The sequence below is a fragment of the Sporothrix schenckii genome (assembly GCF_000961545.1).
Source record: "Sporothrix schenckii 1099-18 chromosome Unknown Cont49, whole genome shotgun sequence".
Lineage (NCBI taxonomy): Eukaryota > Fungi > Ascomycota > Sordariomycetes > Ophiostomatales > Ophiostomataceae > Sporothrix > Sporothrix schenckii.
The window spans coordinates 2,359,589-2,371,996 of record NW_015971150.1 but is presented as its reverse complement, the minus strand read 5'-3'; the positions used below and the strand labels follow the sequence as shown (position 1 = coordinate 2,371,996).

General features: G+C 55.9%; 4 protein-coding genes across 4 annotated transcripts; all 4 read left to right on the top strand.

Annotated features, from left to right (window-relative positions):
- Window positions 1-309: 309 nt before the first annotated feature.
- Window positions 310-1,258, top strand: SPSK_05459 (glutathione S-transferase; the record flags this gene model as incomplete). Its single annotated transcript, XM_016732205.1, has 4 exons — window positions 310-630; window positions 696-753; window positions 815-982; window positions 1,035-1,258. The coding sequence occupies 4 exons, from the start codon at window positions 310-312 to the stop codon at window positions 1,256-1,258; spliced, it is 771 nt and encodes a 256-aa protein (XP_016583286.1).
- Window positions 1,259-1,918: 660 nt separating this feature from the next.
- Window positions 1,919-4,517, top strand: SPSK_04959 (splicing factor 1; the record flags this gene model as incomplete). The annotated part of the gene is made up of 4 exons (XM_016731717.1): window positions 1,919-2,606; window positions 2,980-3,084; window positions 3,180-3,712; window positions 3,819-4,517. The coding sequence occupies 4 exons, from the start codon at window positions 1,919-1,921 to the stop codon at window positions 4,515-4,517; spliced, it is 2,025 nt and encodes a 674-aa protein (XP_016583285.1).
- A 1,047-nt stretch (window positions 4,518-5,564) lies between these two features.
- On the top strand, window positions 5,565-8,710 carry SPSK_04900 (Peptidase family M28 family; the record flags this gene model as incomplete). Its single annotated transcript, XM_016731660.1, has 2 exons — window positions 5,565-7,030; window positions 7,090-8,710. The coding sequence occupies 2 exons, from the start codon at window positions 5,565-5,567 to the stop codon at window positions 8,708-8,710; spliced, it is 3,087 nt and encodes a 1,028-aa protein (XP_016583284.1).
- Window positions 8,711-9,869: 1,159 nt separating this feature from the next.
- On the top strand, window positions 9,870-12,038 carry SPSK_05038 (uncharacterized protein; the record flags this gene model as incomplete). Its single annotated transcript, XM_016731791.1, has 2 exons — window positions 9,870-10,810; window positions 10,898-12,038. 2 exons carry the CDS (start codon window positions 9,870-9,872, stop codon window positions 12,036-12,038), a joined length of 2,082 nt encoding a protein of 693 aa, XP_016583283.1.
- Between the last annotated feature and the right edge of the window lie 370 nt (window positions 12,039-12,408).

Genomic DNA, 12,408 nt, shown 5'->3' with positions numbered 1-12,408 from the left:
TCGGCAAGAACCCCGCCGGTACAACATACACCTGCAGTGATTTCTAAGCTATGGGAGCTGAACTGATGCCCGCTTCAAAGAACGAGGAGATGCCGTCAACAGCAAAAAAGAAGCTCATTGCGAGGTATTTATAGGACGGCGGTCAATATCAAGGAAACAAGAATAGTCGTGCATCCTCCAATGACAGACAGACTGAGCCACATAGCATCGCACCTTGCATCGCAACAAGCACAAGCATCACAATCAAAATCAAAATCGCCAGCTCCCCAACTGCAGAAGCCAAAGATCAGAGCTGCAACACGCAACGCAATGGCCACTCCCACCGACATCCACCTCTACACGTCTCAGACGCCCAATGGCATCAAGATCTCGCTTCTTCTTGAGGAATTGGGCCTGCAATACAAGGTCACCGCGATCGAACTCACCAAGAACGTGCAGAAGGAGCCTTGGTACGTCGAGATCAACCCCAACGGCCGCATTCCGGCGCTCACGGACACGCATACCGATGGCAAGCCCATCCGCTTGTTTGAGAGCGGCTCCATCCTGCTGTACTTGACGGATCGCTACGACACGGAGCACAAGTTGTCGTACCCCTTCGGCACGCGCGAGTACTACGAAGTCAACAACTGGGTATGCTCTGTCTCCGTACACACCTGGTTCAGCTTGCACGCCTCGCCGTCGCTAACAAGTTGTAGCTCTTCTTCCAGATGGCCGGAGTGGGTCCGATGCAGGGCCAGTCCAACCACTTTTTGCGTGGGTCGCTCGCTACGTTCACCACAAACTTCGCGTCGCTGGATTGCTAACAGAAGCACAGGCTACGCTCCCGAGAGAATCGAATACGGTGTCAAGCGGTACGGCAACGAGACCGGCCGCCTCTACCACGTTCTCGACGACCATCTAGCCAAGTCCACGTCCGGCTTCCTTGTCGGCGACCGTCTAACCATTGCCGACATTGCTACCTGGCCTTGGATTGCCTCGCATCGTAGGTTTCCGTCTTGGCCGTATTGTTTGAGCTGCCAACAAAACACTCACAGACAACATAGGCTGGGCTGGCCAGACCCTCGACGACACTCCCCACCTCAAGGCTTGGTTCGACAAGATCCTCGCCCGTCCCGGTGTCGAAAAGGGCCGCCACATCCCGTCGCGCCACACGGCCCTCGACAATCTCTCGGTGGCCGACATCGAGAAGCGCGCCGCGTCGGCTCGCGCCTGGGTGCAGCAGGGCATGGCCGACGATGCAAAGAAACTGAAGAAATAGAGAAAAACAAAACGGTAAGGTAAGGCGGCAGGTCAGCCTTGCACTAAGGGCGGAACATGGTCAGATTGTCGACGACCTATGTTGTATTGTAGCACTGCATTCGAGCCGACTCCTACGGATAATATATGCAGTAAGCAGTGGCAAGCATGGATGTCAGCACTGTAAATACAGTGGGGGGCTGCCAAGAGATTGATGTATGGTACAGAGTACTCCGTACTTGGATATGTATTCGGACTGTCCTCATGTTTCAAAGAGATGAAAGCTACGAGTAATAAATCTGACGAATAAATAAATAAAAAAGAGAGACATAACATACTTTCTGCACTGTCCTAGCAAAGTACTGTTAAGTTTTTAATCCTCATTCTGGCTGAGTCTCGGTCGAAGTCGATGAGACCCAAATGCTTTCCAAGAGGTGCCTAGAGCTCCACAGTGCTATGGCGTTCCACGTGACAGCGGGATCTTGTCCAATCAGCATTCGCTATATCAAGCGGCGGCAAATGAACTTTTGCCCCTTCTTCGCAAGAACCTTTTGTCGATGCTTTGGAAGCCTTGACCTTCCAACTCAGTGCACAACTGACGCTCTATCGTCAGTATTGCCCCAAACCATCGACACAACCCTTACCGGCATCATAGCCTATTTGCAGCGACAACTCCGCCAAGATGTCTTGGAGAAACCAGGGCATCACCGGCTCGAACAACATTCCACTCGGGAAAGTGCGTCGCTTTGGAGGCGACTCTGAGCCCAGCAGCAACGGCGGCGGCGGCGACTACGATCGCGGCGACCGTCATGACCGCAGCGACTATCGTAGTGACCGGGGCGGCCGTGATGACCGCGACCGCAATGGTGGAGGCTACGACCGGGATCGCGATCTGAAGCGCGGTCGTAGCCCAGAGCCCCGTGGACCGCCGGCAACCGATGGCGGCCTTGATGGCGGCGTCCGTCGCCGCAAGAAGCGCAACCGGTGGGGCGACGCGTCTGACAACAAGGCGGCTGGTCTCATGGGTCTGCCCACGGCCATCCTGGCCAACATGACCAGCGAACAGCTTGAGGCGTACACGTTGCACTTGCGCATCGAGGAGATCACGCAGAAGCTCAAGATCGACGACGTCGTCCCAGCCGATGGCGACCGCTCGCCATCGCCCGCACCCCAGTACGACAACCACGGCCGGCGTATCAACACGCGGGAGTACCGCTACAGAAAAAAGCTGGAGGAGGAGCGCCACAAGCTGGTTGAGAAGGCCATTAAGACCTTCCCCAACTACCATCCGCCCCAGGACTATCGCCGGCCGACCAAGACCCAGGAGAAGGTCTACGTGCCCGTCAACGACTACCCTGAAATTAACTTTAGTATGATTGCTAACCCTTCTAACGCTTCTAACTGCTTTCCCCTGCTCCCCTCCCCCCGTCAGCCTCCCCGTTCCTTCCATTCCTGTTCCTCCTCTCTTCCTTGCCATGGAGCCGGATCTTTTCTCTCTGGGTGGCACTACCAGGCTCAACGACGCGTGCACGGTGTCTTTTGTGTCTTGGCCTCGTTGTGCAGGCCGTCCTCTTGAAGCCATCATGGGAACTGAACCTAACTTGAAAATATTCGGCGACTGCTTCCACTCCTTTCTTCCCCTTCTCTAACCTAGTCTAACCCTTGAAATCTGTCGACGCGATACAACCCGCGTTGGAGCCTATTAATTTGATACTAACACTTAGCTTTCTTCTCCTACTCAAGTTGGTTTACTTATTGGTCCTAGAGGCAACACCTTGAAGAAAATGGAGACAGAATCTGGCGCCAAGATTGCCATTCGCGGCAAGGGTTCCGTCAAAGAAGGCAAAGGTACGTAGTTTCCACCCTCTTATACTACGCCTCGCTTTTTTTCTTTGTTTTCTTTTTTGCCGCTTTTCTTTTGAACCACACTAACCAATTCACAGGCCGCTCTGATGCCGCACACTCCAGCAACCAGGAAGAAGATCTTCATTGTCTGATCATGGCAGACACTGAGGAGAAGGTGGAAAAGGCCAAGCGCCTGATCCATAATGTGATCGAAACTGTATGCGCCCACTGCGAACGCCTCAAGCAGCTGATCCAGCAGCTGTTCCCCCATGAGACTCCCCAAGCTAACAGGTTTCTTCTCCAACAGGCCGCTTCCATCCCCGAAGGGCAGAATGAGCTCAAGCGCAACCAGCTGCGTGAGCTGGCTGCCCTTAACGGTACCCTCCGCGACGACGAGAATCAGGCCTGCCAGAACTGCGGTCAGATCGGCCACCGCAAGTACGACTGCCCAGAAAAGCAGAACTACACTGCCAACATCATCTGCCGTGTCTGTGGCAACGCAGGCCACATGGCTCGCGACTGTCCTGACAGACAAAGAGGCGCCAACTGGCGCAACGATGGACCCGTGCGGCCCTCGGCTGGTCGTCTGGGTCCCTCGGGCAGTGGCGATGCGGTGGACCGCGAGTACGAGGTAAGCTACGCCGCAACCACGATTCCATCATTCTCTGTCTCTCCTGTCTTTCTTTTTCTTTTTCTTTTTTTACGTTTCTGTCTTAAAACAATACTAACTCCCCTAGCAACTCATGCAAGAACTCGGTGGTGGTGGTTCTGGCCCGCCGCTGCGCATCGAAGCTGGTCCGGGTGGTCCCTCTGGCCCCGGTGGTGGCAATAGCGAGCCCAAGCCGTGGCAACGTGGCCCGACAGGAGGACCTGCGCCCTGGCGGCGTGCTAACAACGACCGTGATAACGACGGTCCTCCCAGAGATGCTCCAGGTGGTCCCTCGGGCGGTCCCGCACCCTGGGCGCGTGATCGTAACTATCGCAACAACGACAACTACAACGGTGGTGGAGGTGGTTACGACAATGGTGGTGGTGACTTCTACAACGCTGGCAGCGGCGCCCATGATGGCTACAATGGGCAAAATGGGACAGCCGCACCCCCAGCCCCGCCGGGCATGGCCCCATGGCACCAAGCACCTGGAGCGCAGGCAATTCCGCCTCCGCCGTCGTACCATGGCGCTCCGGGCTACGGAGCGCCGCCAGGCATGGGCGGAGCGCCTCCCGGTCTTCACCCGCCCCCGCCCCCGCCCCCTCCTGGTGCCGGTGCCGGTGCTGGTCTGGGTGCACCCCCGGGCATGGACTCTGGTCTCAGCGCTCTGATTCAGCAGTACTCTGGTGCGGTGCAACCTCCACCGCCGCCGCCGCCTCCGGGTGATGCGCCTCCCCCTCCGCCGCCAAGCGACCAGCCGCCTCCACCCCCACCTCCGGGAGCGTAAAATTCACATTGCTTAACCATGACAGCCGACAGGAGTGAGTGACGAGGATACACGATTTTCGACAACCGCAATCGCAGGCGTGGGAAAGTAATGCGGAACTGACGAAGACGCCGCTTCTTTTGCTGTTGTTCTTTCACCCGACGACCAGACAACCGCACACGACCGACAGTTGGTGTCGGTGTTGCTTTGCTAACTGACTTTGTTCCACAATCTGTGGTGTATTTTATTGTACCTTTTGCCGCTTATGAGCTTCGAAGAAGACCGTTTTGGTGTCTTCAACCTAACTGTAACGCAGCCTTAAGTATGGATGTACTAACATACTAACTTATTGCGAGCCTTTCTTCACCGATGAGAGTAGATACATAATAACGAGGAGAAAAAAAAATTGCTGCCTGTCTTGCAAAAGTCAATGAAGTGAAAGCAGTAATAAATTTAACAAAGTGCTCCCAGAAGCGGCATAATTTATTGCCATTTGTTCATGTGCCTTCCCAGCCTGACGTTCACCATATTGAGAGAGTGGCTGTTATCAGGGAAGTCGCCATTAGAGCGGGGCCCCGTGGTTAACTTAGCGCACCCAAAAAGGAAGGAAGCTTGGGGGAAGAAGTGGGAAGGTGCTGTCTCCTGCCCAGCGTCGCGTATGGTGTCATTGGTTGGCCCGCTGCCGGCCAAGCTTCAGCGGAGACGCTGAAGCTGGTGGTTTGCTCCTGCCTTCAATTGGTGCGGGCGCGCGGCTGACGTACTTGGATGTTTGTATCATTGCAGCCTTCTGCCTCTAAAGCTTCCTCCCTTGCTTCCCCTCTTTCACCCCATGTCGTCGGTATTCCCCAACCACCCATTCCCTTCATTCGACTTTGCATTTCAGAGCATTAGGCGAGGATCGCTTGTTTGCATTGTCGTTTCTGGTGTCATCTTCTCGGTCGCTCGAAGAAAACGCCTCGGCACGGATGACAGTACCATTTTGAAAGGCGGCACTACCCTGCCTCGTCTTCTCTCTTTTCTCCCTCCCCGTCTGTCTTTTCCTTTCTTTTCGGCTTCTCCTCGCTAGACATGACGGTCCTAAATCCTTTTGCCTTCCGGCCGCTCCAGGTCACCTTCTGGGCGGTTGTAGTCTACCTTGCGACGGTCATCCCCATCATCCACATCCATGAAACCGTGCCCAGCCCGCCGGCAGAGTCAGCCCTAACGCGTGGCATCAGCATCGTCGAAGCATGGGCCGACCTTGCCAATCTGACGCAGTACATGCACCCGGCAAATAGCCACGCTAACGATGACGTGAGGGTCTTTTTGCTGCAGCGCATCTATCAGGTCCTGGACCGCAATGGTGTCTCCTATAAGACGCAGGCCGACCGTTCGGACGGCACGTCCTCCGTACTTACACCGCCCAGGAATGCCCCTGAAAGCATTGCAGACACGGCTGTGGTCGTCTTCGACGATCTGCTGACCAATGTGTCGTTCACCACGAGGTACTCCGAGGGGCGCCGCTCTGGCCTGTACTTCGAAGGCACCAACATCTACGTCTACATTCGCGGCACACGGGACGAGGCCGGCGACTGGTGGCGGGCACCCGCTGATTCGCCGCAGGCCAAGGCTATGCAAAAGCAGATCGTGTTGGTCAACGCGCACTTTGACTCCGTATCCTCGAGCTTCGGCGCCACGGACGATGGCGTCGGTGTCGTCTCATGTCTGCAGATCGTCCGCTACTTCAGCACGCCGGGCAACCAGCCGGAGCGGGGCATCGTTGTCCTGCTGAACAACGCCGAGGAAGAGTTTTTGCTGGGTGCCACTGCTTTTGCGAACAGCCCGCTGGTCCCTTTCATCGGCACCTTTGTGAATCTTGAGGGAGCTGGTGCCGGTGGACGTGCGGTGCTGTTCCGCGCCACGGACCTTGAAGTCGTCAAGGCATACCGCGAGGCACCGCACCCGCACGGCACGGTGATTGCCAGTGATGGCTTCAAACAGAACTGGATCCAAAGCGAGACGGACTATCGCGTGTGGGTGAACGCGCTGGGCTACCGCGGGCTTGACATCGCCTTTATGAAGCCACGCCTGCGGTACCACACGCAGCAGGACGACCGCAGGCACACGTCCACGGCCAGCGTCTGGCACATGCTGTCCGGCGCCCTCGCCTCGACCAAGACCTTGACCGGCTCGGCGGGCGATGCCGTGGAGGATGGCGAGACCGACGCCGTATGGTTCGACTTGTTTGGCGACAGCCTGGTTCTGCTCGCGCTCCGCAGCCTCTTTGCGTGGTCGCTGACCATCCTCATCGTTTCGCCGCTCCTCGTGGCCCTTATCCTATTTCTGCTGCACAAGTTCGACAAGGACTACCTCTTCCGCGCCTCCGTCGAGCAACCCGAAAGCGCCGATGCCGACAGCAAGGTCGACATTGGCGGCTGGAAGGGCTTTTTTCGATTCCCGGCGGCGCTGGCTGTGGCTGGCTCGGCTGTTTATGGAACGGCTCTCCTTGTTTGCAAGGTCCAGCCGTTTGCCATTTACAGCAATCTTTACACCATGTAAGTTCGTTTATTGCCCCCTTTCTTTGCACCGCACACTGACATGTGGGTCGGCGTAGTGTCACGCTTATGGTGACGGTATTCGTCTTCGTCTTTTGGGTCGTTATGCGCGTCGCCGACTTTGTCCGGCCATCCGCATTTCACCGGACACATGCTCTTTTCTGGCTCTTCGGCATTTTCTGGGTGCTACTCGTGGTCGCCGCTGTCGGCGAAGACCGCGGACACATTGCCTCTGGCTATGTCATCGTCTACCTGGCGACGAGCGTGTTTGCGTCTCTTTTGATCTCTCTCTTAGAGCTCTTTGCCCTAAAGACCAAGAGCGCCTACATTGAGGAGCTGGATAGCAGAATGAGCGCCCTAGCCAATGGCGACGAAGGCGACGCTCTGATCTTGCCGACCCCTGGCGAGGGCGTTTTCAACAATGAGAGCGCCATTGAGAATGAGCCAAACGATGCTGGCGAGGCCACGAGCGGCGGCCTTGACGACGAAGTGCCGACCGAAACAAGTCCCCTGATCGGTGGCAACATTCGCAATAACCGGCCCACCACGTTTGCCACGGGCTACCGGCGGTCCTTGTCTGCCCTTCTGGATGAACGCAGGCGGGAAGAGGCGGCGGCCGAAGTTCCGAGCAGCGGCCTATGGGCGGTCCAGTCGCAACCGTTTGGAGTCGAGCAGGGCTGGTCCAAGTACTTGCCCACCTGGACGTGGTTCCTTCAGTTTCTTATTCTTGGCCCATTCAACATTATCGTTGCGGCCCAGCTGCTGCTCCTCCTCGGTTCCGCCGTACAGCAGACGGGCACAGACGGCTCAGACGTACTGATGCCATATCTTCTCGTTGGCGCACTCTCGGTTCTGGCTCTGCTTCCCTTGACCCCCTTTGTCCACCGGGTGTCGAGGCACATTCCACTCTTTTTTGCCGTCGCGTTCATCGGCACGCTCATCTATAGTATTGCCGTATTTCCTTTTTCTGCTACGAATCCCTTCAAGTTCAGCCTCCGGCAGGATTTCTCAGTGGACCATGGCAACTCGTCTGTCACGCTGACCGGCTATGAGGGCTACATTCACGACATCATCAACAACCTTCCTGCCACCGCAGGTCGTCCGTTGGCATGCACTGCCCCCGGTGGTGGGAAAACTGGGCTGCTCGACTGCACCTTTGACGGCACCGGTCTGGAGCCGCGCGTCGACGGTGACACTACATCGCCCTTCTCGGGCAGTTACGAAGGCCTTATCTCTGTGAACGTGACACGGGTGCCTGGCAAGTTGGCCGCTTCGTTCGACATTACAGCCGTCAACACCAAGGTGTGCGGCTTGCGCTTCGACCGACCAGTCAAGGCTGTCTCTGTGCGCGGGAGCAGCAGTGGCCTGGATACGCGCTTCGGCTTTGATAAAGAGCCCGCCCCGCTGGACGGCAACTGGGAGATTGGCGACTTTACGCTCTGGCGTCGGGACTGGAAGACGCCATGGACGGTCGACGTGGAATGGGCCGGCGACGGCAATGCCGACGCCAACACGGCCGGCAGCCTGACAGGCCACGTCATCTGTCGCTGGGTCGATGCCAACACGCCGGGAACTGCACCGGCTGCGGACGAGGCGTGGAAGTACGCGCCGACGTGGTCGATTATGGCCATTCGGCAGAGTCCTGGCCTCATTCAGGGCAGCAAGGCATTTGCAGTGTAAAGTGTGGATGCATGCAAAAATGGACCTCACGCTGTTCCCGTTTTCATATAGTTTTCTCTTGGCGTGCCATTTCTCTTATCTTCGGTACTCTGTATTTGTATTTGACGAGCTGGCAAGTGCTTTCAACTCTTGGGTCATATTTATAATTCCATTTTGTTGGTTCGTATGCTTTTATCAAGCTTAACATATTCCTTCTCACAAGCCGTTCATTTGTTCCCTGCAAGACCCATCTGAAATAGCGGCCGTCCGCTCCGGGTGCGCTAAATTAAGAACCTTGGGACAAGGCCCTGTCCATTAGGAGCTGCTGCTGGTTACATGTCTGGCCACCAGTATAAGCACCATGCAAGTTGCGCTGATGTAATTCTTCGTATCAACGTTGTAAGATACGTCGTACTGTAAACATGTAATGGTCATTGTCGAATATCCCATGGCCACTCATCATTGGACATGCAGAGCGGAAGACTGTCAGCAAATTGCACTTGATACTGGACGAGGTGCGAATTACTGCTAGGATGTAGCCAAAAGTCCTATAAAGCAATACAAAATTATTAGTCATGAATAAGCGAGGTCGTGTGCCCGGTGCCTCTTTCCTCCATAGCGCCGTTTAGTGCAGGCGGTTCGCTGCCTCTTTTTTTGGCAACAAGGCAGACTAGATTGCTCTTGCTTTTTGCCTTATCGCCCCCTCCACTCCACTCCACTTTCCCGCCCTCGCCTTGTTCCACTGGGAAGGCGCTACCCTCACAACTGCCCACAATCTAATCAGGTGCTCGCTGAAACCGCTATTGTTGTGCATCGCATCCCGCCACCACAACCACAGCCGAACGTTGCCTTTGTCAAGCATCTCATCTTGGACATCACTCTTGTGTTGTCTGCGTAGACTTTGGTATCAAGAAAGACCAGAACGACAAACGACCGATCTAGCTTATCCCGCCCCCCGCCCTGATATTGTACAACGACTACCGGTCTCCATCGCCCTCGACATTCTCCGCCATTCTCCTCTACTAGATTATCGCTTTATCTTCCAGTCTCCCCTGGAATCCATCATCGAACACTTTGGCGTGCCATCCCACCGAACGTCGATTCTCGACTCCCTCCTGCCAGCTCCCACACCGCGCAGACACTGCAGAGAACCAGTCTACTCTGGGACACATGTTTCAAGATGGCGTCCCGTCACGGTGACGACGATGGGACGGCGAGTACGAGCCCGAACACGACGATCGACCGCATCGACAAAACCTCAAGTGACTTCAGCGGCGGCGGCAGCAGTATATCTGCAGCTGGCAGACCGTCTGCCTTGGAGGAGGAGTTCCATGTTGCTGTAGAGGCAGCAAATGGTCCCGCAGCTACAAGAGCCGAACCGGCCACGAACTCATCGAGCACAGCGCCTTCCCGTGCAGCCTTTGAGCATCCTGGTCGTCCCGCCTCGCCTGTTGCGTCTGCTGCCCCGGCAGCTTCGGCTGTTCCTTTTTCCCCCGTGCCTTCTGCTGCTCCTGCCGCCTCGATGACTTCTACCCTACCGGCTGGTCCTGGTCGCACTGCCCAACCCAAGGCACCTGCCGCTCCTGCCACAGGTACGCCAGCGGCAGCCGCACCCTCCGATCCAACTGTGTCCTCCAGTATCCCGATAAGACAGTCGACCAGGGAAGCCTACAGGCCACCGTCGCCACCGCTCCCTCCCGTTCCTTTCGAGTGGCAGAGTCCGGCGGAGCGGCGGCGCAATCAAGAGCCCGCTCCGCTGCCGCCTTTTCCTCCTGAATGGACCTACGCTGCTTCACGCTCTAATGCAGCACGCTCGCAACAACGACAACCATTGGCGCCCAGCCAGACACGATCAAGGTCATCTACATCTACTGCGAGTAGTTCGGCTGCGCGTCGGACATCGACCGCTGGTGCTGAGAGCGACGAGCCACCAATTCCTCCTGCTCCTGCTCCTGCTCCTGCTGCACCGCCTTCACTGCAGCCGACACCACAAGAACAGCGACAGCAGCGCCAACAGCGGCAGGACATCACTCTGCCTAGGTGGCAGCCTGACGCTGAGGTCACTTACTGCCCCATTTGCTTCCAGCACTTCAACATCTTTGTCCGAAAACACCACTGCAGGTACGTACATACCGATTTGTCACATGTATGCCTGGCCGCATTCACCGTGCCCGCTGTCTTGTCATAATGCTAATAAACCGTTCACAGAAAATGCGGAAGGGTTGTTTGCAACAGTTGCTCCCCGCACCGCATTACCATTCCCTACCAGTACATTGTCTTGCCTCCTGGAGCGCAGCCCTATCCAAGACAAGATGCTAACCAGTGGGCCAACCCGACGGATGATGTGAGATATCTTGGTGGCGGTGAACGTGTCCGCCTTTGCAATCCGTGTGTGCCGGATCCCAACACTACACCGCCAGCAGCCCATACTTCTTCTCTCGCTGCCACTGGTGGCTCGTCCAGCCGGTATCATTCACGGTCGTACAGTAGCGTCCAGAGCAGCTCTACACAGCAACGTACTGTGTCAGGTAGTGCGACGGGTGGCAATGAATATACGCCTCCTCCTCCTCCCTATGGTTTGTCCGTTCCAGACGCAAGATCTTCACTGTCTCCTCAACTCGCTCAGGGATATCGTACAACGCACGGCACAAATTCGACTGCTGGCAACGCTCTTGCGTCCGCTTCTTCGGGCGCCTCCTCATCCTCGGCTCAAAATCGGTACCGTCACAACCGGCTTAGCTTGCCTCCGTTGACTGCCGTCATGGCCTCCGCTCAGGAGCAACAGCTGCAGCTGCAGTTGCAATTGCATCAAAATCAACAGCAACAGCTACAGCACCAGCACCATTCACATCATCGTCATAGCCAAGGCCACAGACACAGGCCCCCGCCAACACCACAAATTGCCGAGGAAGACGAGTGCCCAGTGTGCCACAACGAGCTGCCTAAGCGTTCGCTGCCCAACTTTGAAACCCTGCGTGAGGCCCACATCACCGAGTGCCTTGAAACGCAAAGTCGGTACATGGGAGGCAGCTCCAGCAGGTCGCCGACGAACGGGGTCACCGACGCGTCAACAACTTCCACCTCACTACCCGCAAACACTGCAGAGGCTTCTTCGTCGACAGCGTCACCACCCCCGCCGCGGATGACGGGCATGTTTCCCTACCGCGCGACGGAAAAGGACTGCGTTGATGCAGCTGAGTGCACCATCTGTCTCGAGGACCTGGAAGTGGGCGTGCCAATGGCCCGGCTCGAATGCTTCTGCCGCTTTCATGAGCGGTGCATCCGCGCCTGGTTTAAGAATCATCCAGGACGGTGCCCTGTTCACCAACACGACAACTTTGGATACTGATCTCGGCCATCCCGACGTCCTCACTTTTTTTTTCATTCTCTTTTTTTAAAAGAAAATGTGCTGTTTTACACTATTGGTCCCTTGAATATACGCAGCCTTCCTAAGCGTTTTTCATACTCTCTAGCGCTCACCAAACTTTTCTTTTATTTTCGTCTGTCGTTGCACTTGTACGTAGCTTCTCGTTTCTGTTATCTCGCACCATACCCTATTTTGTTATTTTTTTTCAGCTTGTTTTTTGCAAGTTTTTGTCTCCAACTCTCAGTACTATTTTATTCCAGCTGTAACGCGGTTCTCATTAGACATTCTCATCTGGCTTTATACAGCTGCGTATTATAGTGTAATCGGGAGGTTACTCAAAACTAAATCTTAT